Source organism: Mustelus asterias, chromosome 26 (assembly GCF_964213995.1).
Source record: "Mustelus asterias chromosome 26, sMusAst1.hap1.1, whole genome shotgun sequence".
Lineage (NCBI taxonomy): Eukaryota > Metazoa > Chordata > Chondrichthyes > Carcharhiniformes > Triakidae > Mustelus > Mustelus asterias.
In genome coordinates this window covers 29,629,109-29,653,747 of record NC_135826.1, presented here as the reverse complement: position 1 = coordinate 29,653,747, position 24,639 = coordinate 29,629,109, and the positions used below count along the sequence as shown (strand labels likewise).

Here is a 24,639-nt window from a genome sequence, read left to right as displayed (position 1 = left end):
AGGGCAGGCAGGGGGAGGGGGGGAGGGGGAGTGCTGCAGTCGGTGGTGGGATTTGAAGCCAGAGTGTGGAATTGATACATTGTTTGATCTGAAATTTGCCGCTTTGGGGGGGGGGGGGGGGGCGCGGGGAACAGAGGGAGGAAAAAAAAATCTCCGGAAATTTAGTAATGAGATGTGGGTCTGCTGACGTCAAGGTTGGATGTGAGATTGCGCACTGATCCTCTGGCTCCCTCTGTCTCTCCCCAGTCTGCAGCCGTTCAACATCAGCCCGAGAAGCAGCACATCAGTCACACAGGCGATCCGAGCCAAAGCCCTAGCACCGAGGCTACAAGATGCTCGATCGAACGGGTGACTAGGTATTGATGCCTGACCAGTGCAGCCACCATGGAGCTTACAATGGAGAATATTGGGAATATCCACGGAGTGAGCCAATCCAGCGAGCTGATGAACACTTCCCACAGTCGCCAGCCTTCCCACCGTAACCTCAGCTCGCACGGCCGGCCTGCCATGGTGTCCAGCATGGCTTCCATCCTGGAGGGAGGCGATTACCGGCCGGATCACAGTCTGTCCGGCCCCCTGCACCCCGCCATGAGCATGTCCTGCGAGAGCCCTCCTGGCATGAGTCTCAGCAGCACTTACACCACCCTGACCCCCCTCCAGCACCTGCCGCCCATCTCCACCGTGTCTGAGAAATTCCACCACCCTCACCACCATCACCATCATCACCATCACCCCCACCAGAGACTCCCTGGCAATGTCAGCGGCAGCTTCACCCTCATGCGAGACGAGAGGGGCTTGCCCTCCATGGGCAACCTCTACAGCCCTTACCACAAGGACATGGCGAGCATGGGCCAGCCACTGTCGCCTCTCTCCAATGGACTGGGCACTTTGCACAACTCTCAGCAGCCCCTGACTCCTTACGGCGGACACATGGCCAACGAGAAGATGCTCTCCCCCAATGGCTTCGACTCGCACGCTGCCATGCTCTCCAGGGGCGACGAGCACCTCGCCAGGGGGCTGGCGGCCCCGGGAGCCGGGATGATGGCCCATCTCAACGGGATGCACCACCACAGCCACCACCACGGACAGACGAACGGCTCCATGCTGTCCTCCGAGCGCGACCGCCAGGCGTCCGTCTCCGGATCTCAGGGCAGCGGCTCCAACCAGGTGGAGGAGATCAACACCAAGGAGGTGGCCCAGAGGATCACAGCCGAGCTCAAGCGCTACAGCATCCCCCAGGCCATTTTTGCACAGCGAATTCTGTGCAGGTCGCAGGGGACCCTGTCAGACCTGCTGAGGAACCCCAAACCCTGGAGTAAGCTCAAATCCGGCCGGGAGACCTTCAGGAGGATGTGGAAGTGGCTTCAGGAACCTGAATTCCAAAGAATGTCTGCCCTGAGGCTTGCAGGTAGGACGGATAGTACACACAGCTTCAGTTACTCTCTTTATATGCCTGTGTTATAATATACAAACATATACATCTATATACACCATTCCAACTTAAAGACACGGTAACAGAGCAGATATTGAAAACTTTGTGTCGAATGCTGAATGACTTCCCTTCATGTTAAACGAAGGAAATGATTCAATGTGCCACAACCTTTGTACACTAACATATCCCCTTATTTTAGTTGTATTTCTTTGACATTGTCATTTGTCTATTTGGCATTGTATGTGTGTGTGTCGGTGTGACTGCGTTGTTTGTGTGTGTGATTGTCTCTGCGAATGTGTCTGTGTGCCTGTATGTGTCTGTATGTGTGTGAACGTGTATGTGTATGTACCTGTACGTATGTGCCGTGAGAGAGAGATAGAGAGAGAGAGAAAGATAGAGAATGTGTGTTTGTGTTTGTGTGAGAGAGTGTGTCTATATGTGGATGTTTGTGTGTCCATGTAAGTATTTGTGTGTGAGAGAGTGTGTCTGTGTGTGTGCCTATGTGTGTGCATGTCTATGTGAGTATGTGTGAGTGTGTCTGTGTGAGTGTGTGTGTGTGCCTGCGTGTGTGTCTGTGTGAGTGAGTGTGCCTATGTGACAGCGAGTGTGTGTGTGTGTCAGTATGTGCATGTATACCAGTGTGTACCAGTGTGTGTATCAGTATGTGTTTGAGCGCGTGTGAGTGTGTACTAGTGTGTGTGTATCAGTGTGTGTGTGTGTTTGTATCAGTGTGTGTGTATGTATCAGTGCGCGTGTGTGTGTATCAGTGAGAGAGAGAGTGTGTGTATCAGTGTGTGTGTATCAGTGTGGGTATGTATCTGTGTATGTGTGTGTATCAGTGTATGTGTGTGTATCAGTGTATGTGTGTGCATGTGTGTGTGAGAGAGTGTGTGAACTGCATACACTCACACAGACATTTACTGTTTTCAATTCCTCTCACACTCCTTATTTTCTGACAGGATCCCCAGGGTTTTCCCATTATTGTCCTTTCCTCCTCCCTTCCCCCATGGTTAGTTTATGTAAATACGGCAATAATTATTTGATACAGAAATAGATTCACCTAATGGAGGTAGATGGTTCAAACATTGCCGCTGTCGCGCAAGAAAAACACAATTTGTATAGAATCTCTATTCTCTTCCATGTCCCTAAATTGAGGGACTTGGTCTGTCCATTAGATGATTTGTATTGATGAGCAAATAGCAAATTTGTTTCCAGCAGATTAGGTTATTCATAATGAAAGGGATTGTGTCCATTCCCCCAGCTGTGTTTTCCTTTTAGAAGTAGTGGTGACATTTTATCTTGATCATTGGACAGAAAATAGTATGACAAATTTTGAACTGGACTAATATTGCTGATGGACAATTGTTCCAGATGCCTGATATGAAACACCCCATTTCTATTCGATAGCGTTTGTGCTGTATACGATTCACTACCAGAATTGAATAGAGTGCATGTTTTAATAGTCTTTTAAAATGAGTTGTGGGCCATCTAGCGTGGTCATTGTGACAATGTACTGGTGCACCCACCGTCTATTGGACCCTCTCCGACACATTTCAGCCGCCTCCTCTCCTCCTTGGACAGAAGCACGGCCATATTCGGGTGCAGAAGTGTCCTCAGGTGTATAATCCATGTGGCAGCACGTGCCCCACAATTTACCTGCCCCTTAATTAGGTGCGAATCGAGGCATCTTTTAGTTACAGTCAATGCGCTATTGAAAAGCAGTTAATGTAATGCAGATTGCATTGGTTTTACAAGACTCTGATAAATAAAGATTTAAACTATCCTGAATTGGCTTTTTAAGTGTCTCTGTTGTTAAACTCAATCGAGCGTTTGTGTTTTATTTCTGTTCCAAAATGTAGTATGGGAGAGTCGGGACAAATTAGCACAATAGACCCAACTGCTAGTGGATTCAGCAAGACGTGGAGAGATGAAATGAGAATGTTTTGAATTACATTTCTGACAGGAATACAAAGTCTAGCAACTGAATGGCGATATTTTGCAAATTGCAACATTAAATAAAGCTTTTCAGTTCCAGGTGGTTAGTGCAGAGCTGGTGGAACTTGGCAAGTCTGATACAACATTTTGAGATCTCCTATTAAATGGCAATAAATCTTCCGTGCCATCATTTAGCCTAACCACTGTGCTAAATTTGTGGTGTGCATATAGCTTGCCAAGAATTTTTTTTTTCATTGGCTGGACGATGATGCATTGTCACGATTTGCTTTATGGATATTCCGGCTTCAAGATTCTTTGTTATCTTCACAATCCCTGCAACCCACATTCCAATCAGGCACCAGCCTTTTGCAACTTACAAATATTTATATATTTCTTTTCGACTCATTACTTGGACTGGAATAATTGTTGATTTCCTATTTGGGGAATGTGTTGTTTCACGTGATCACAAAGGGATTTGAGAATTCCGGCACAATTGTGTTAGTGAGATTAAGATATGAATATGGAAAGGAAAGCGAGCCAGGATTTCTTTGCTATAGGAGTAGGGGGGGTGGGGGGGGGAGACAGAATTGTTCGCGTTCGAAACCACAAAATCAATAGCTTCGAATTACAATTCGGAATTCATCACAGTCAAAGGAATCGATTTTTCGGGTTGTTCAAATATTTTGAAGCGGCAGCACACGGCTAGATAATGTTCTAGAGGGCGAAAATTGCAGGGGGAAAAAAGCACAGTCACAAGCGAAGATACCGCGGCCGTCTCTGATATTCTAGATGTAATAGCCATTTGCATGTTTAATGGCAATGATGTGGACATCTCGGGGGGGGGGGGTGGGGGGAGGAGGGTTCGATGCGTTCAGCAACACGACTTTCCATTAGGGTTGTAAAAAGGCAAAAAAGGACGATGTGCGAGAAATCGTCGCCGGAGCAATCGTAGTTATATATCTCAAAACACTGGTTTTAAAAGGCCAGGCATTTTCTCATGACATCTCAGACGCTGGCTTGATGTTGATAGTGGCGTTTGCCAATTGTAGATCTGAATATCCCACATCAATTCTAAAGATTTGCGAAATGCCATTCTTATTCAGGCAATCAGCGTCTCTCCAAAATTCCTTTCTTTTGGGATTTAATGTTCCAGATTCACGAAGGACACAAGGTGTATCCGGGAGAGTCTCATCGCAATTGGCTTGATTAGACTGCTTCTGCTTTAAGCAGCAGTTTTGCTGCACGTTTGGCCAAGATTGCATCTACGCAAATATCTTATCACCATTAGCAACAGATTCAGCCACGCGTCCATTCCGATAGGTAACACACAAGAGGGTTAAAATGATTGTATTTGGGGAGTGGGGGAGGGTCAACTCTCTAAATGGCCCTCCTAAAGAAACATTGAGGAGATGGGGCACATTTTCAGGTACCCCGAATGTGTTGCCAGTACAGGTTTGAGGATCAGGACACTTCACAAAGCAGACGCTGCCATTAAACTCAACCCTCCATTTTTGATGTGCTTGTGTGAATCGGCAAATACCCGATCAATAAACATGCTGCCGGACGCTGAATTGGTATTTGCATACGGATCTCACCCTTTCCACTTCACTTTCTTATGCCCTGTCTGCGGACTGGAGATTAACAATCAATTATTTAAAGGATCCCAACACAGTGTTCGCGTGTGGAACGGTAACGCTCGTATGAATGGCGGGCATGGTATCACTTTGAAACAAAATGAACAGATATCCGTGTCTACAGCAGTATCTGCATCGTTTGTAACCTCCCTTTAACACTGGTTTAAAGATAATACAATATTTTTTCCCTCGTGACTGATGTTGATGAAACACACACCTAAACGTGGAGTGGTATAAAGATGTTTACACTATATATAGTCCCATGTATATAGCAACACAGATTACAGACCAGCCTATTTATACATACTAGTTACCGCCGAATCTTGCCGTGATATTTTAGAAAGTGGCATGCTTAAACAATGTCTCCAGCAAGTCTGCAAATTATCCACCAAAAAGGTGAATCTATTATTTACCATTTACCCACAAACCAAATCAATTATATATGCAGACACCACACAGTTCATACATGTACGGCACGCGAATGATGGGGTATCTGTAAACGTGATATTATTATCGATTAGCACCATGGAATAGAGTTACCGTTCACGAAGGCTCTGCAGCATTAAAGATGCCCTGTTTTTCGGGGTTTTTGTGTCGGGGTAGGATTGGTAAATATCACGTATTTAATGATTGGATTGCTGCAGAAGGGGAGAAGGGGATGAGAGAGAGAGAGAGAGAGAAGGTGGCCAGAGATGGTTTTGTGCAGTTTGAACTGAGTCCATATTGATTACACACCAGCTCTGTCTTTGCAACTGGGAGACACGCAGCTCGCAAATGTGATCAAAGAGCTGTAATCCCAAATCACCTTGGCTGAGCTTTCTACAGAAGGAGCGGTGCCCACTGCAGTCAATTCTCCTCTCCCACCACATCTCTATTGTTCCAATGAAACGAATTCAAGCCTGCTGCTAAACTGCAGCTCCTAACTTTTTCCCTCCCTGACCAAATCTTCACAAGGGGCTTTTCCAGAGATCCTGGTTTCTCCTAATGAGGAAATTGGACTTGCAGCTGATGTATCACACCTCCAGCCCAACTCAGAAAGATCATTAAACACCACCGTATCCTCTACCAAAAAGAAAATCTGTCCCTGACGCCTTTACACAGAGTGTGCCAATGGATAGTTCTGTAAAGGGCCAAAAGCATCCAGCCTGAGTAACGGTTATCACAACAACCCAGGGAAAAAATCAGCCACCCCCCCCCCCCACACACACTTCCCCTCACCCCCACAGCAACCACCTCACACAAAAAAACTGGAGCCTTTTGGTTTTTCGATTACACGCCTGCGATTGATGAAGTTTCAGCAGTAGTTAAAAAGAGACTCAATCAATAACTATTTTTGACAACCTATCAACCATTTGTTGCGAGATGTTATAGCAAGATGAGGGTTATTGCGGGGAGCTAAAATTGCTACGATAAAAAATAAACCCCGGTGTAAATCGAGGGATGGCGATTGGGGTAAATGTCGAGAAAAGCCACATCTAACCAAAAAATAAACGCATTTAAATAAACAAGTCGATCTGACCTTTTAAGCTTTATATTTACAGATATATATAGGAATAAATATATGCATGTATCCAAGTAACGCCCACTTTGCATATCGATCTCCCATACAATGTGAATCGCTTTCTATCTATCCTTCATGTTTGGGCTGCCTGAATAATGCTTTTTTAAAAACAAAACATTTAAGACGCTGCTTATATTTCCTGGGATTCTTTGTCTATTAGTTGTCCGGATTTCTGAGGTTCCTACCGTTGGGATAATACAGTTCATAAACTCGCTAGAATGATCCAATGACATTGACACGCGCCGTATACTGGTAAAATAGTTTAAAAAGCCCACATCCGCTGGATGTGGCTCTGTTATTATTATTTAAGTGGAACTGAAGTGAAAAGGACGCACATTGAAATTCTCAATTCATTAATGGGGTTTGCCCGACTCTTATCAAGGCACGGCTGCTGGGGGAGCTTTGGAATTTGATACAAAGGTCGCTTTGGAGAGCTCTCGTTATCTCGTTTTAAATTGTTGGATTCGGAGCCGTCTGGTGTAAGTCGGGCTGGACCGTAACGAAAGTTAAATAGTAACACGCAAGGAACAGATAAAAAAAAACATGACCGTTTCAGCTGAGTTTCTCTGCGTTGGAGAGAGGAAGAAAAAAGCACTCACATACACATAGACATTGCTTCCTACTGTCTGAATACGGTAGCCATCCGTTCAAATCTCCTCGCCACCTCCCCGCCTGCACGGGCAGTGGTTGTTTGGCTTGCAATAAATTGGGAAAGTGTAAGTCGCAAGGGCCAGTTTGACACTCAGAGAGCCCGCTTGAAGAAAATAAATCGCGTTAATTATTTGTAAAGCTACGGTGACTAGGGATATTAGTGCGCGATTAGATTGTTGGGGAGGTGGTGAGCTTGTAATGTCGTTGCTGATAATACTCGAAGAATTAATAATTGACAGGGCAAAGTGTGCGATTTAACAATTTAACTGCTTAAGATTAGACTCGCCCATTCTTAAATATCCGACTATGTATTTCTTCACCTCGCGGAGTTTCCGTGCAGTTTGCAGGGGATTTCTCGCTGAACACTTCATGTAGCTTCAAAGATTGAAATATATTTGGGTTGCAATTCAAGTATTGTAATTTGAAAGATAATGATATCTGTGTACTATACGCCTTAACCTGGCGCTGATAACGGTTAGGAACCCCATCGTAAACAGCTACATCTAAATGTGGATGGTTTTATATTGCCATTTCGACAATAATAACAGAATGTTGTCATACGATCGCATTGTTATTAACAACTGGCATCGGAATGTGGGTGATCTTAGATTCAGGTGGCACTTCTTAAGATTAAAAACGGACGGATTTTTTAAAGTCAATTGCAGGCGGAGGGCATTGCGGTTTGAATTAAATTGTGATCAAATATTAAGCTTCGGTACCCAAACTGATTCTGTTCAGCAGAACGGAAAAGCCGCGTGAAACTCGTTAAAATCCCACCAGGAGGATTTCATATTTGCCTTTTATTGCAGCAGCAAGGTGCAAATGGAAAATCTTTTATTTTTTAAGTATGTGGAACGGGGCGACGCCTGTAAGTGTGGGATGTCAGGGGGAGGGTGGGAGAAAGGGACTGGGGCTAGAATTCCTCCAACCCCGGGGATGCGCATGAGCCGTATTCCCCAGACAAGCCCCTTGCTGTAAAGGCTACAGCACCGATTGGAGGCGGTTTGTGCTGTTGAAGGTGCATTTCAACCGCATTATTAGCATTTAGATTCCAGCCCCGATTATATTCGAGGGGAAAATCCGCAAAGATAAGGGCGTGAAAAACTGTTTATTGAGTACAAATTGCTTCTTGCTGTGGCGAAATAAAACCGAGTGATCAATTGTTCCTAACCTTTATTTTTAGACACAATCCACCTTGCAGTTTGGGATGTGAATACTGCGGACAGTCATTTTCTACCAAGTTAATCAATCTTAACCAACCATCTCGGGGTTGGCCAGTCAATACTGGGTGAAAATAAGAGCAAAATTAATCAAAAACGGGTATTGTGGAAGACTGCGCCCCCCCCCTCCCCCGCCCGCCGCTCCTGCAAAAGGCTATCTCTCTAAAAGAAATGGGAGCCACCTTAGCTTTCCCTCACTCACTCTGCAACTTGTACCTCTCCAATCTACTGGGTGAGCGAGTGTCAAATGAGATTCCTCATTACCGACCATCAAAAGACAAGCCAGGATGGAAGGGAGGGTTAAGATAAACGAGACAACATTTAAACAGTAACAGTAATAGTTATACTAAACAACATTCATAACTGGAATTGGAATTCCGTCAAAGGACACCATGGAAAGCGTATGCCACCACAATACTGTACATCCCAAACTGATGAAAATAGAGGGATTCATGTTTTGACACACCGCAGTTAAACATCATTAATTCATACCTAGTTATTGCTGTGCATAATGCAGGGAGTAATATTTAAACTGGACCAAAACACAACAGAATCCTGATAAAGCTAAAATAACGCTCTCGTTTTTAATGTGCCATTGGTAGCAAAATGGCATTCTAGCAAAGTATTGGCTTTTAGTGTTGTAGCGTTCAACCCCAGCAGTGTATTTCATAATCCTTGCTATTGCTTAAAACAAAATATTAGAAGTAGACCACAGGACATAGGAGTGGAAGAAGGCCATTCGGCCCATTCAGTCTGCTGCGCCATTCAATGAGATCATGACTGATCTGATGTGATCATCCTCAACTCCACTTTCCCCGCCTTATCCTCTTACCCCTCCATTCCCGAGGATAAAAGCAAAATACTGCGGATGCTGGAATCCAGACGAAAAACAGAAAATGCTGGAAAATCTCAGCTGGTCTGACAGCATCTGCGGAGAGAGTGTCTGCCTGGGTGTACTCCCGGTGCTCCGGTTTCCTCCCACAGTCCAAAGATGTGCGGGTTAGGTGGATTGGCCATGCCCCTTAGTATAGGGGGACTAGCTAGGGTAAATGCATGGGGTTGTGGGGATAGGGCCTGGGTGGGATTGTGGTCAGTGCAGACTCGGTAGGCCGAATGGCCTCCTTCTGCATTGTAGGGATTCTATGAATAGAACCAACATTTGGTGCTTGGACGCTCCTTGGTCAGAGTTTGATTCCCTCACTGTATAAAAAATCTGTCTATCTCAGCCTGGAATGACCCAGCCTCTACAGCCCTCTGCGGTTAAAAAAAAACTTCACCATCCTCTTGAGAGAATAAATTCCTGTCTTAAATTTATGAAAAGAACAGAAAATCTGCATTGCCCTAGAATTGTAATCTCAATCCCCTCCATCCGTTGCTACCTGCGCTATTTGCTCAAACCCTCACTTAGACAGACAGAGTTTAACTGGGACATTTATCATATCGTCCGCATTAGGATTAGTCCTGATCTAAACACACTGGAAATCAATTAGTGGCCAAGCCAACGTCTCATCTGAAGGCACTGTCTCCATTATCCGGCGAGGGCTGAGCCTGCCTCTCCCTCCCTTCACTTCATATGCGTCGATTTTTTTTAATTTTCCGAAGCATGTGATGGCCGCCAGTGAGAGACATCTTTCTAAACCAACCTTCAAACCCGTCCTAACTGAAACCAGCGACACCCTGGCAGGGAACGTAGTCGAAATAATTATTACTTATTTGCACATTCTAGGTGTGCAACCCCACCACCCCCCCCCCCCGGAATAATCGTGCAGTTAAAAAAAACAACCCATTCTCTGTTCTACTTTGAGATTAGATAGCTAATATTTCACCAGGCCGCGTTAATAAGGATGAGATATTCCAGAAAGCAGCCACCAATTTCTGTGGTTAGAAAGGGGAACAGTGCATTTTAAATCGATTTGTAATTACAACCCAAAGCTTGGGGCCATTTCCGCGTTGTGTGTTTTTGTTTGTAGACTTGGCTGTGGCCAAACAGTGCAGATAACTTTGCTTTTTAGTTTAATCCCGACTCCAGTCCCGTCGTCTTCAATTGAGACAGAATGGACCGAATTATTTTATTCTAAATCCCCCACAGCGAGTAGGCAGTCCAAAGCTCGTTAGGCTCCAGGTTTTAAAAAAAGTCTATATAACATCATTTCAGGCCCGGGTTCTGTCGGGCGAGACAGCGAGAAATCCTCATCTCCCACTTTGGAATAGTTGATGATGTGTAGAAATTTCATTTACCGTGAAGTGTTCACTGAAGTGTCTTCTTAGAGGAGGCGTGTGGCTCCGAGAATTAAAAAGCAGCGTGTTATTAAGACCAAATTACATGAAATTTAATTTTTTGAAAGCATTTTCAGTTGAAGAGAGAATGTAAACCGACCTGATCCCAGCTCCGTTTAAAAACAAAGTGGTAAAATCACCCTTCCGAAAATTTGTACAAAATCTACCTCAGAATAAGGTTTTGCGAAATGTCCCCAAACCGACTCTCTATCTTTATATATCATCCACAGGTATTATAAAATTGCCTCATTATATTTCTAAATGACCACAGCGATTGAAAATGACTACTTGACGTGCACAGAGGTTAAAGTGATATGGGAAAACTAACATTTTAATTCTGTTTAGGCGCCCCTATTAAATAGCCTATCTCTATTGTGTACCGCAACTTCGTATTCAAATTAGCGCATTTCATCCACAACCGTTTAAAAAATAATAATAATTTCGTTTCTTTGAGTTTCAAACAAAGATTGTTCTTTTAAAACGAAACCACAGCGTTTGAGGTTTCATTAATTTTTTTTAAAATATTTTTATTTAATCTGTCGGAATGAAGCATTGTGGATGCAGTCGGCGAATGCATCGTGAAATCCTTACTGGGGAACATCAGGAATTAACCTGGACTGAATTTCAATCCTAAAGTTCAGAATTTCAGTTTTAACATTAGAGGGGTTCGCCACGGAGTTAGGTCTGAACCTAACTCCTAAATTGTTAGTGAAATCGGCGAAAACACCCCGAAATTATTTTGATAACAACATTGATGTTGGATTCGCTATTTCAGTGATTTGAAAATTAGCAGCGCAGAAACTATCCAGCAACAAATAACATTCCTTTTGTTTAATGTTTCGTTTCTGACGGTAATTCTACAGAAATGTGGCGTGATTCACTAGCAGTTTCCAGTTATTTGCATTTCAAATATCTGTATATATTTCTAGATCAGATATTACTGAAAATATTTTTTTAAATCCAGAATTTGCTTCAAATTGTACGATTTAGATAGTAACCTGACTCGGAAAATTGTAAAGGAAGCCACCTATGTTGCAGAGTAAAACAGGATTCCATTGTGATAATGTTGATGATCGTTTAATGATTGATTTCCGTTTTAAATGGGTGTGAGTTTAAGGTAAAGAATGATAGTAGCGGGGCGTGGAATGTTTACTACCCCTTGAAGCGGTATAAAGAAGCATTTTCAGCTGACATCCCCAGTCTTACATTTTGCCTGACCCTTTCAGTCAGCACTCCAGCAGTGTCACAACAGCTCCCCCTGCCGCCCCAGTCGGATGGACACTCCGCCTCAAAGTCTTTTGTGTTGCAACTTGGCCAGGCGACCACATTGGTGCAGTTAGGGTGCATTCCCAAAGATAGTTTGACTCTCCCCATTGGAACTGATCGACCCCATTTCACTTTAGTTCTCCGGCCTTCATCACAGAGCGGCCGCGAAGACATAAAACGCTCTAAAAGCTGGCTTGCACCCGAGCTAAACAATGTTAATATTAAATCGAATAAGTTATCAGAGTGCTCCAACAAACCACCACGTCTCTTTTATTCTATCATTAATATTAGCTACAGACAGGCTTGTGTCAAACAGCAGTCTGTCAAGCACTTAAAGATTGTCACCAACAAACTGTACCTACTGAAGAAAAGGCTCTGAAGAAGAGTTATATGGGCTGGAAAGCTCAACTCTCTTCCTCTCTCTACGGATGCTGCCGGATCTGCTGAGTTTTCACAACATTTTCTGCTTTTATTACTGGACTCGCTTCTTGTGTTATACCAGACGTGTGAATGTAGGTGACAGCAGAATTACAAAAAGAAACTTATAAGTTCATAATATATAGGAACAGAATTAGGCCATTGAGTCTGCTCCGCCATTTGATCATGGCTGATGTGCTCCTCATTCCCATTTTCCTGCCTTCTTCCCATAACCCTTCAACCCATTACCAATCAAAACTCTGTCTAACTCCTCCTTAAATTTACTCACTGTCTCAGCATCCACCGCACTATGGGGGAAACTGAAACATAATTGCTTCAAAATAATAGAAATTAGCATTGCACTTTAAAAAATGCACCTCTTTTGTCAATTGTACCATTTGGTTTGAATTTAATTCACCAATTTAATTGGTCAAAGTTAACTTGGTCCTTGCTCGCTGTCATTTGCAGCTGAGTTGGCCATTGCCTCTCTGTAGCTTTTAATCCTTCCTCAGCTGCAGTTTGAGCTGAGCTGTGTGAAAGAGGGTCTCAGTTTGCTGAATCCCCCCATTGAATAGTTGGCTGGTTCTTTTCTCAAGATCTTCACTGCCTCTATCTAGAATTTCCTTTGTACCTGGAGTTACACACTTTCATTTATTCGATGTTGCTAGCATGATGACATTCGCCAATTTGTTTGTGGGGCTTGGGAAATTCAATCTTCCAGCCAAGATTGGCTGAATCAAGAAACCCATCAAGAAACTGAAGTTTCTTGATCTTGAAACTGAAGTTTCTTGATCTGAAGGCAGAATAATAAATCATTAATAGCTTCACTTGAGGGTGTGGGATGGGAAATGACTTTCTCGACACTAGTCCAGGACTGTGGGACATCTCTGCCTCTAACTTTCACTTGCTTCTTCGTAAGAATGCAAGAGGTTGGTGGAAGCTATTCCAAACCAGGTCTCTTGCAGCAGGGAGGAAGTTTTCCCGTATGAGAAAATGCAATGATGATAGCTACTTGCTTCTCTCAAAAGAAGACTGAATGATTTATCCCTTCAGAGTTATGGAGACGAGTTCACATTGATCTTATTGATCATATTTTAGATCAAAGAGATTACTTAGGGCCAGGGATAAACGCATTAATCTCAGGATCCCAATACAGTTTATTTAACTAAACAACCCTGACCAATAATGATCAGTAATTATGAAACACATGGTCTGATCTGCTCTCAATATTTCTTAGGAGGGGCCAGCACACACTTTACAATTGGCCTCAGTATCCCTGAGAACAATAGGCAGGTGTCATAATTCTGACACCCTCAGAAATGCATGTGGGAAGCTGCCTTAGTAACACAGGATCAAGTAACACATTGGCTGTGGCATCCCGTGTGTGCAGTCAAATAGCCTTGGCATCTAGGTTTACGTATGGACCAGCATTGCAGGAGTAAAGGAGAAAGGTAAACTATCACCTGGTCAAGACAATTGAGGAAATAAATGTGGCCGTACCAGTGTTACCCCCATCCTGAGAGAAAATGGACAGAACTGCAGTGAGGAATTAACATCATCATCAAGGGTTGGGGTGGGGAGGTTGATTTTTTTTAGGAATCAGAAATGCAAACAATTCATATGGCAATAGAGGATAAGAAAAGGATGCTTACCCTATCCATCCATTAGAGCTTCCGCTAAAACATTTGCCTAACAGTCATACTGAATTGTTTTATGAACACTGGACATTGTTGAAAGCCTGCATGAGGTGTGCAAGGGTAACTGGAATTGACTGTGCCCCAGTGGAACATGCTATACCATATCTGTGCCTATTCTGCTGCCTGTAAGCAATGTTGCTAGCATTGCATCAGATTAACCGAGGTTATAAACATCACCTCACCTTAAAATGTATTTTATTCAGTCACAAGTGTAATAGAAACTGTAGATGTATTTTCCAAGAACCTGTGTGTGTAGTACTGAAAAAATAAGTCTCCTTCATGAAGGTGAAACCTCATAACCCTCATCTGTCATGCAGGTCCCATGTTAATCAGGCAGTTCATTGCTCAGTTAACTGTTCTGTGTATTTATCCTCTATTTTTCAAGTGTCATTGATTTTGATTCAGTAAGAAGTCCAAAACGTAGTGCTTTGTATTAATGGTGTAAAGTATCACTTTCAGAGATTGTGAAAACAGTGCTCTTTTAATATGGTGGATTTGTTTACCAATGAAATTTCAGTGTGTTATTGTATTACCAAATACATGGTCTCTATCCTCTCCTATATATTGGGATGCGGATAATAGTCAGAACATCAATGCTATCATCCTTGGTCCCAACCAATTCATTATTTACATGCTGCTCCATGACAACGTCATTTATTATTCTGCTCCGCATGTCAATATTCAACTCTACCTCCATCCAAACATCATTGTATTCTTAGCCTTCATTTTAAACCACTCGACAATCTTGTTTCCCTTTCCATTCTATCTGAATAAACATTTCTCACCACATAATTCTTGCTCAGTTTCTCCGACTCTGAATGGCCCCTCGTTCTGTATTCCCTCTGCTTCACCATCAGGGAGCGATCTTTCAGTAATTAAAATCCCTGGCCCTGGGATTCTCTCGAAACAAGCTCACCTTGCTCTCAAAAGTCTCTAAAAAATTGATCCCCTTGCCTTGTGTCTTCGATCTTCCTCACTACATCTTAGCTTGCCAGCTCCCTGCTTATAATACACACTGAGCCCTTCTTTAAGGCCAGGAGCAAGTTATTGTGGCTATATTGCTAACAGAAACAGTTCTAACACATTCTTCATTTGTGCCAAAATATTTTTAAAAATTCCTGGGTTGGTTATTATTTTGAATTCTAATGATAATGGACTTTTGGCTCACCATGCAACAGTGAGTCTGAACCAAAATAATGGATCAAAAGTAAAATCACATGGCTTTGTTGCCGCTAAGAAGTACCTGATAGAAAGTTAGACATCAAGATCATTAACTTCCATATCGGGGGGAATAGCACGTGAATAGCATGCTGAAATATTACAGCACTTTTAACAAGGTCATTCCAGCCAGAGGGATGGATTTTGGTGCATTGTACAAGTTTAGAGACTAGTTTGCACATAATATACATTCATACTTTATATCCAGTACATGCACTCTATCCCCAGATCAACATGACCAGTTCAACTGAATTTTGTTTTTGTTTAAAAGGGGGTGAATTTTATGATTTTAACTGATCATATATTTTTGAACAGAAACAAATTAATGGTCGGAATCTACAGTCAAAGGAAGCTTCTCAGCCAATTCTTGCAAATGAAAATAGAAATGCTGCAATAGGAAAAGTATCATTGGAAACATGTTGCTGAATTCTGCACAGCTGAATCTCTTGTTTTGTACACCAATGCAAATAGTCAAATAGCAAGGTCTGGTAAATAACAAATAAGATTGTGATCAGTTCATTTGTATTGGTGGAATTGTTTAAGGGGGGAATGTTGGCCAAACATCCGAATTAGCTGTTCGTCTTCAAGTACGGCCACGGGATCTTTTTACGCTGACCTGAATAGACAGATGGGGTTTCTGTTTTAACATCTCAGTCTAAAAGGCAGGAATAAGGTGCCAACTTAAATTGTTTGCTCAGGTCTAGCAGTGGGGCTTAGGTCCATGGTCTTCTGATTAAGGGACACAAATACTTACCACTGAACCAAACTGACATTGGTGTCTTGCTAAACAACAAAGAAAATGATCAGAAAGGGAAGACATCATTGGTTTTGTGTGTAGCTAAATGAAAGTGGCTAATTTAGGGAAACGTTCCACAATTACCTCAATCATTAACCCATTGAAGATTTATTGTCTGTTTTCTGCTTCTGAATCAGAGAAGAAACTGTGGTGAATTAATTAGTTACTTTCTGCTCTAAAGTTATAAAGTAGAATCAAAGAGACTCAAAAAAAAATTCATCACAAACATCCTTTCTTCATCCATTTTACCTTCAAAACTGAATTGAATCAGTCTTCATTATAGAGGACACAAGTAACATCCCGGGAATAGCTGTAAATCAGGGAAGGAGGAATTCAAGAAAATTACACTCACCGGGGAAGTGGCACTGAGCAAATTGTTGGAGCTGTGGCCTGACAAGTCCCTGGGTCCTGATGGACTTTACAGAATCACAGCATTGCTATGGTGCAGAAAGAGGCCATCAGGCCCATCGTTTCTGCACTGCTCTCCATATCCCTGCCTTTTCCCTGTACCCCTACACATTGTTTCATTCAAATAATCATCTGATGCCCTCCTGAATGCCTGAATTGAACTCATTGAAGCTACCTCCACCACAGATCCAGGCAGTGCATTCCAGATCTGAACCACCCGTTACATGAAAAAGTTTTTTTTCACATATCACATTCGCTCTTTAAATCTGTGCCCTCTCATTATTGATCCTTTCATGAGGGGGAACAGTTTCTCCCTATCTACTCTGTCCAGCTCCCTCATGATTTTGAACATCTCTATCAAATCTCATCTCAGCCTTCTTTTCTCCAAGGAGAAGAGTTGCAACCTCTCCAATCTGTCCACATAAGTGAGTTTCTCATCCTTGGAACCATTCTTATAAACCTCCCCTGCACTCTCTCCAATGTGTTCACATCTTTCCCATCGTATGGCACCCAGAACTGTACACAATACTCCAACTGAGGTCTAACTAGTGTCTTGTATAAGTTCAGCATAACCTTCTTGATCTTGTATTGATAGGTCTTGATAAATTATGCCTAAAATGATTTACGCTTTATTAACTGCCCTCTCACTTGGCCTGCCACCTTTAATAATCTATGCACATATACACCAGGTCCCTCTTCTCCTACATTCCCTTAAAATTTGCCATGCTATCTATCCACTTCACCAACTTATCTATGTGCTTTTGAAAGGAATGGCTCATGAAATGGTTGATGTGTGCTTTTAATTTTCCAAAATTCCTTACATTCAGGAAGGTTCTGTTGGATTGGAAATTGGTGAAGGTAACTCTTTTATTCAAAAAGGGAGGGAGACAGAAAGCAGGGAACTACAGTTAGCTTAACATCTATCACAGGGAACATGTTGGTAACTATTATTAAAGAAGTTAAAGCAGGGCACTCAGATGAGTTCAAGATAATCAGGCAGAGTCAACATGGTTTTGTGAAAGGGAAATTATGTTCAACCGACATTTTAGAAACATAGAAACATGGAAAAATTACAGCACAAAACAGGCCCTTCGGCCCCCCAAGTTGTGCCGAACATATCCCTACCTTTTAGGCCTACCTATAACCCTCCATCCTATTAAGTCCCATGTACTCATCCAGGAGTCTCTTAAAAGACCCTATTGAGTTTGCCTCCACCACCACTGATGGCAGCCGATTCCACTCGCCCACCACCCTCTGTGTGAAAAACTTCCCCCTAACATTTCCCCTGTACCTACCCCCCAGCACCTTAAACCTGTGTCCTCTCGTAGCAGCCATTTCCATCCTGGGAAAAAGCCTCTGAGAGTCCACCCGATCTATGCCTCTCAACGTCTTATATATCTCTATTAGGTCTCCTCTCATCCTACGTCTCTCCAAGGAGAAAAGACCGAGCTCCCTCAGCCTATCCTCATAAGGCGTGCCACTCAATCCAGGCAACATCCTTGTAAATCTCCTCTGCACCCTTTCAATCTTTTCCACATCCTTCCTGTAATGAGGCGATCAGAACTGAGCACAGTGCTCCAAGTGGGGTCTGACGAGGGTCTTATATAGCTGCATCATTATCCCTTGGAGTTCTTTGAAGAACCAACTTGTGCTGTGGATAAAGGGGATGTACTGTACTTAGATTTCTGGAAGGCATTTGATAAGGTGCCCTGTCAAAGATTACTGCAGAAAATAGAAGTTATTAGGGGGTAACATAATAGCATGGATGGCAGATTGGCTAGCTAGCAGAAAACAGAGAGTAGGCATTAAATGGGTTATTTTCTGGTTGGCAAGATGTAACGAGTGATGTTCCACAGGGATCAGTGCTGGGACCTCAACTTTTTACAATTTATATAAATGACTTGGATGAAGGGGTTGAAGGGATGGTTGCCAAATTTGATGATGATACAAAGATAGGAAGGAAATTAAGTTGTGAGGATGACATAAGGAGGCTAAAAGGGAATATAGGTAGGTTAAGTGTGTAGACAAAGATCTGGCAAATGGAATATGATGTGGGAGAATGTGAAATTGTCCATTTTGGCAGGAAGAATAAAAAAGAAGCATATTATATAAATGATGAGAGATTGCAGAGCTCTGAGATGCAGAGTGATCTGTGAGTCTAGTGCATAAATTGAAAAAGGTTAGTATGCAGGTACACAAGTAATTAGGAAAACTAACAGAATGTTATCATTGAGTGCAAGGGGAATCAAATACGAAAGTAACGCTTAAGCTTCAATTACACAAGGCACTGGTCAGACCACATGTGGGGTACAGTATACAATATTGGTCTCCTTATTTAAGGAAAGATGTATATGCATTGAAAGATATTCAGAGGAGTTTATTAGATTAATACCTGGAATGGGAGGGTTAGCTTATGACGAAAGGTTGGAAAGGCTAGGCTTGTATCCGCTGAGGTTTAGAAGAGCAATAGGCAACTTGAATGAAATCCTGAGGGGTCTTGCTTGACAGGGCGGTTGTGGAGAGGACGTTTCCTCTTGTGGGAGAATCTAAAACTAGGGGTCACTGATTAAAAATAAGGGGTCACCCATTTAAGACAGAGATGGGAAGAAATTTTGACTCTCAGAGGGTTCATAGTGACATCGCTTTTGATCCTTCGATGTCGGCTCTTCCTATCATTGCGAAGCAGAATTCACTAAGTATTGGATTGTTCACCCACTAATAGGGAACGTGAGCTGGAGTTTAGACCGTCACGAGACAGGTTAGTTTTATCCTACAGATGATAAAAAGAGGGCTGTGAGTCTTTGGAACTCCCCTCCTGAAAAAGCGGTGGAAACAGAATCTTTGAATATTTTTAAGGCAGATAGATTCTTGATAAGCAAGGGGGTGAAAGGTTATTGGGGGGAGGCAGGAATGTAGAGTTGAGGTTACAATCAGATCAGAAATGACCTTGTTGAATGACCGAGCAGGTTCGAAGGGCTGAGTGGTCTACTCCTGCTCCTAATTCACATGTATGGATGTCTATATGTTCTTAACCAACTGCAAAATGACATTCATTCTATTTGTGTTGTTTTTGATGGAAAAATGTTACTCAGTGGTCATCTGTGCATGGAGCTATGTAAGTTCTTAATCAAAACCTGTTGATCCATCTTTGGGCCTACCACAAGTTATGCTGCTAAAGCAACACTTTCTGATATCTGCTTTAGTTTCTGAAAAAGGAGCTCTCTTTTCAGAGAAGATTTTTTAATTAAACATTTTTAAAAATTTAATTATTTTTAAAATTAATCTTTTTGTACTTATGTTTTATTCTGCCACTTTCTCCTTCCCTCTCCATTTCTCTCAAGGTATTAATTTCTTTTTGGGATCAGCCTAGTGGTCAAAATTTGTGTGTGAATAGGCAGAAACCTTTTTGTAAAACTCTTCGACTAAACAAATACTTTGTTGACTCCAAAATGAAAACAATATAGCACGGATTCTGAAAATCCAAAATAAAAACTGGAAATGATGGAAAAACTCAATAGGTCTGGCAGCATCTGTGGAGAGAGAAACAGAGTTAAATACTACAGATGCATTGTCGAGTCAATGGGCTCCAGTGATAACCAGTTTTACCAAACTTGTTTATGTTTTTTGACATTACTACAAAATAAATGGTAACAATTGGAACTATGAGTTAAATAGAGAATACTTTGAGGTGCAGTAATATGGATTTAAGAATGAACATAGCTGACCAAGTTAGCCATACATAGATTAATAGTGAACTCCTGAGACAAGTCTGCAGATGGTATTGAACTGGGGACATCAATAGTTTTCTTGTTCCAAAGCTGTTTTTCTTGAACATATTGTTTGTAATAAAATGCATTATGTTCAATTCTCCCCTTTTCTCCTTCGGGGCTCCACAGTGCACTAAAATATCCTTCAGTTCTGATGAAGAGTCACCCAAGCTTGAATCCTTAGCTCTGTTCTCTCTCCGCAGATGATGTCAGACCTGCTGAGATCATCCTTTAGTGCAGAAAGAGGCCATTCGGCCCATCAAGTCTGCACTGACTCTCTGACAGAGCATCTTAGGCCCTATCCTCATAACCTCATGTATTTATCCCACTAATCCCCCTAACCCACGCATCTTGGGACACCAAGGTGCAATTGAGCACAGCCAATCAACCTAATCTGCACATTTTTGGACTGTGGGAGGAAACCGGAGCACCCGGAGGAAACCCACGCAGACACGGGGAGAATGTGTAAACGCCGCACAGACATTCACCTAAGGCCAGAATTGAATCCGGGTCCCTGAAGCAACAGTGCTAACTATGGTTTCCAGCATTTCCTGTTTTTATCTCCTTCAGCCTTCCAACATGGTGCTTGTGCAACTGGTTTTTAGGATATGCTGTCAGAATGTGTCTCACCCCCCCCAGCTTTCCTTCCCTGCTCACCTCTAATTAGCTGAGTTCCACTCAGGATCATGATATGCTGAAAGGAAGTAGTAATTCACCATGTGCAGAACATTGATTGTGAGTCTAGCCGACACTCACAGGCTGTTTAATAACGTGCAGTTTCAACTATGAGCCCCTACCTCTGACAGAGGGTAGGCAGTGCCTGGAAAGATTTTGTGAAGCAGATTAAACACTGCTAAGATTCCTTCTGGTATCTTGTGATACTATATTCCCCTCAGTCATAAAGTGTCTTTCATTGGCGAATCCATGGATTACCATGAGGTCTAACAAATGATCTTTCCTTTATAATATTCCACAACGTAACATTCTTACTTTCTGCATCGCCTCATTCCTGAAGCATGGATATACGGGCAGCATGCCTAAATGGTGACCATTCACCTGTGTACTTTCCTCAGCTGTCAGTGGGTTGTTCAATTCTGGAGCGCCATCATCTCTTACTTTCACTTAAAATTCACGGCTGTGTGCTTCCAGAGTGGGTCTCTGGATAGCGAGCATGAATCACAACTTATTTTTCTCTCCCCTTACCCAGAACTTACACAATTCCATGCACAAATATGCACTACGACCACTGAGGAACGATTTTGCATCAAAAACAACACAAATAGAATGAATGGCATTTTGCAGTAGGTTCAGAATACACGACCATCCAAAGACTCACAATCCTTACTCAAGGGCATTGAAGATAAGTCTTGGGCCTGAATTTATAGCCCATCTCAAATTGCCCTTGAACTGAGTGTCTCGCTGAGCCATTTCAGAAGGCATTTTAAGAGTCAGCCTCATCGCTGAGGCTCTGGAGTCACATGTAGGCCAGACCAGGTAAGGATGGCAGATTTCCTTTCTGTAATAAGTCCTCGGAGGCAGAAGTCCCTTCATCAAAATCCCTTTATTTACAAGTCTGACAACTGCATACAGAGTGCTTTCCATTACACTAGGAGTCCCAGAGGAACTGACACTCCTGATTAAATACAGAGCAAGAGGCTCCCTGATTGGCCCATCAATTTGGCCCTTAATCAGGGAGTTCATATTCTAACAGGCCCACCTCAATTGCCTGATTAAAGTTGTTACACTTTTCTAAAGGACATTAGTGAACCAGGTGGGTTTTTACGACAATGGTTTCATGGTCATCATTAGACTTTTAATTCCAGATATTCTGCGGCAGGGTTAGAGCCCAGATCCTCAGAGCATTACCCTAGGTGTCTGGATTATTAGTCCAGTGACAGTATCATTACGCCACTGCACCCCCCTAATGTGGCACACTGCCATCAGCTAAACCCAGTGGGAACTTGCAGCTAGTCACTGGATAGACTTGGCAAATCATTGGGAGAACCATGAGAATGTTCTTCAGCCATTGCATAATGTAAAACATAGGTGTGATTGGAAAGCTGGAAATGACTCAATTTGACTGGCTGAATTTGAGGAATTGAAATAAAAAGGTATCCTCTTAGTAGTTTTGTCAAGAGGAAAAAAGCCCTTTCTATCATGGGACACCAAATAGAGAAATTCAATGAAATGCCAACTAATAACCTTATGTAGCCTCAAGGTGCCTGGAGATTTAAACCTTTCACTATCCAGGATTTTACCAAACTGTATGGATTAGTAAAAACGATGAAGTGTAAAAAGTGTGCTAATGTGATGCAATGTAGCTTGGAACGACATCATTCCTTAAAATGTTCATGAAGCTTAACTAAAAATTTTATTGAAAGTGAACTGTCTGGAGAGTATGCTGGTGATTTATATTGGATCTCCAGCGCACTGTGCTATGGAATAGCTGATATAGGTTTGTGCAGTTGATTCCTGAAATTCTGAGCTTCTAATCTCAGCTATGGTGCAGGAGGAATTGAAAAGTCAATGGCTTCCCCACATGGATAGAGAGAAAATGAGAAGGTTAATGACTCTGGGGCCACTTTTGTCCATGTCCTAACGGTTGGTCCTGCTGTCAGAGGAGGAAGGTGGGAAATGACGCAGTGCAGAAAGAGAAAAGGAACAACATTAAAGGACAATAGAATCGTGCAATTAAAAGTATCTTAAGAATAAACAATCAGGATCAATGATATCTAATGGAAACAGTCATTCAAAATGCTTTCCCACAGATATACATTGCTTAGGTGGTCTTGAGCATGCTTAACCCCAGAAAGTTCTGGATTTCTAAATATATTTTGTGCTTCCTGCCTCATCACTTTTTAAAAGTAAACACTTTTAAAAACTTGACAAATGATAGAATTTTTAGATAAAAATGAGAGGTAATAATAGACGATGTATGGGTTGATCCATATCCAACAAACCAACTAGATAATCGGTTCTCCTGAAGTTATCTGAATCATCACTTTATCCTTCAAAGAAGGATTGTTCCTCCTTTAGTTCCGATCTTTCTTCAACCCTAACATCACCTTACAGTTCGCAGAAGCCATCTGCCCTTCACCCCCATGCCAAGTACAAAGAGATATTTTTTGCCCCAGGACCACCACTGGGCCACATCTTACAGTGCGTACAGTGTACCATTATACAATACGTACTCCCCGGGGTGTATCACTTACTCGAGATGGTTTCATATATTCTGCTTCCGTACATTCGGAGGTCAGTTCATCAACATTAGTCACAAGTTATACTGCTAATGTTGTGATGCTCTGCATATGAAGCTGCTTCACATCAACATGAAACCGGAACTATGGCCATTACGGTCTGGTGAATTGTTTTACCTGAGGGTTAATACATTCCAGAAGGTATAATGTTTAAGTTTTAAAGATTATTTATTAGTGTCATAAGTAGGCCTTCATTAACACTGCAATGAAGTTACTGTGAAAATCTCCTCATCGCCGCACTCCGGCACCTGTTCATGTACACTGAGGGAGAATTTAGCATGGCCAATCCACCTAACCTAATGATGCAACTGTTTACATCAGGACATTTCCCCATCATTGTTTCCATATGCTAATACAATTATTTTAATTTATAAAGAAAAGTTGTTAAAATTACAACAAAATCACACCTTACACTGGAAAGGTTCTGTTGCAGTCGGCGGAGATGTGTGCTTTAATATTCCCTAAACGTGGAAGTCTTCAGTGTCAATTACACAGCAGGCTGTACAAGAAGTCAAATCCTGAGATTTCAGCCTGCTTAAATTCTCTCTGGAAAGGCTGAGATTGATAGAGTTATACCATTTGTCAAGAAACTTCAGTGATAATAAGTGGAATGATCTGTATCCACTAATTCCCTATGTTTGCTTGTTGAGTGCTCTATGTCCAATACAATCTGCATTGGGCAGGCAAAGACAAATATGTAACCAATTCCCAAAATTAAAAAAAATTCACCAATTCTGCAATCCAACTAGAACAAATCAGTGGTTAATGATTTTACATGTATACTTTGTGCGATGCTTTTGTGATGGTACAGACACAAAAAGAAGAAATAGGAGTGGCTTCTACACTTTCTGAAATTGTTCGGCTTTGTTCAGGTAGATACAAGATACATCTCTAAATTGAAAGTGGCAGGAAGTCCAGTAGATGGGCACAGAGCATTACACGGGGTCTGTGAGTCTGATTCCAGCAGCGGGAGAACCGTAAGCAATTAACTCAGTGGCGGGAAGGTAACAAATGGGAAACTCACCCATTGGCAGCGGGAAGTTCAAAATTGCTCACTTGCATATAATTTAAATGCAATTTGAATTGATATAATGCTGCCTCCC

The 24,639-nt window shown here is 42.3% G+C and overlaps 1 protein-coding gene across 1 annotated transcript in view; it reads left to right on the top strand.

The window, feature by feature from the left end:
• Window positions 1-384: 384 nt before the first annotated feature.
• Window positions 385-24,639, top strand: part of onecut3b (one cut homeobox 3b) — a 118,739-nt gene continuing 94,484 nt past the window's right edge. The window contains exon 1 of the mRNA XM_078198775.1: window positions 385-1,408. Coding sequence (XP_078054901.1) covers window positions 385-1,408 — 1,024 coding nt within the window. The remainder of the gene's footprint in view (window positions 1,409-24,639) is intronic.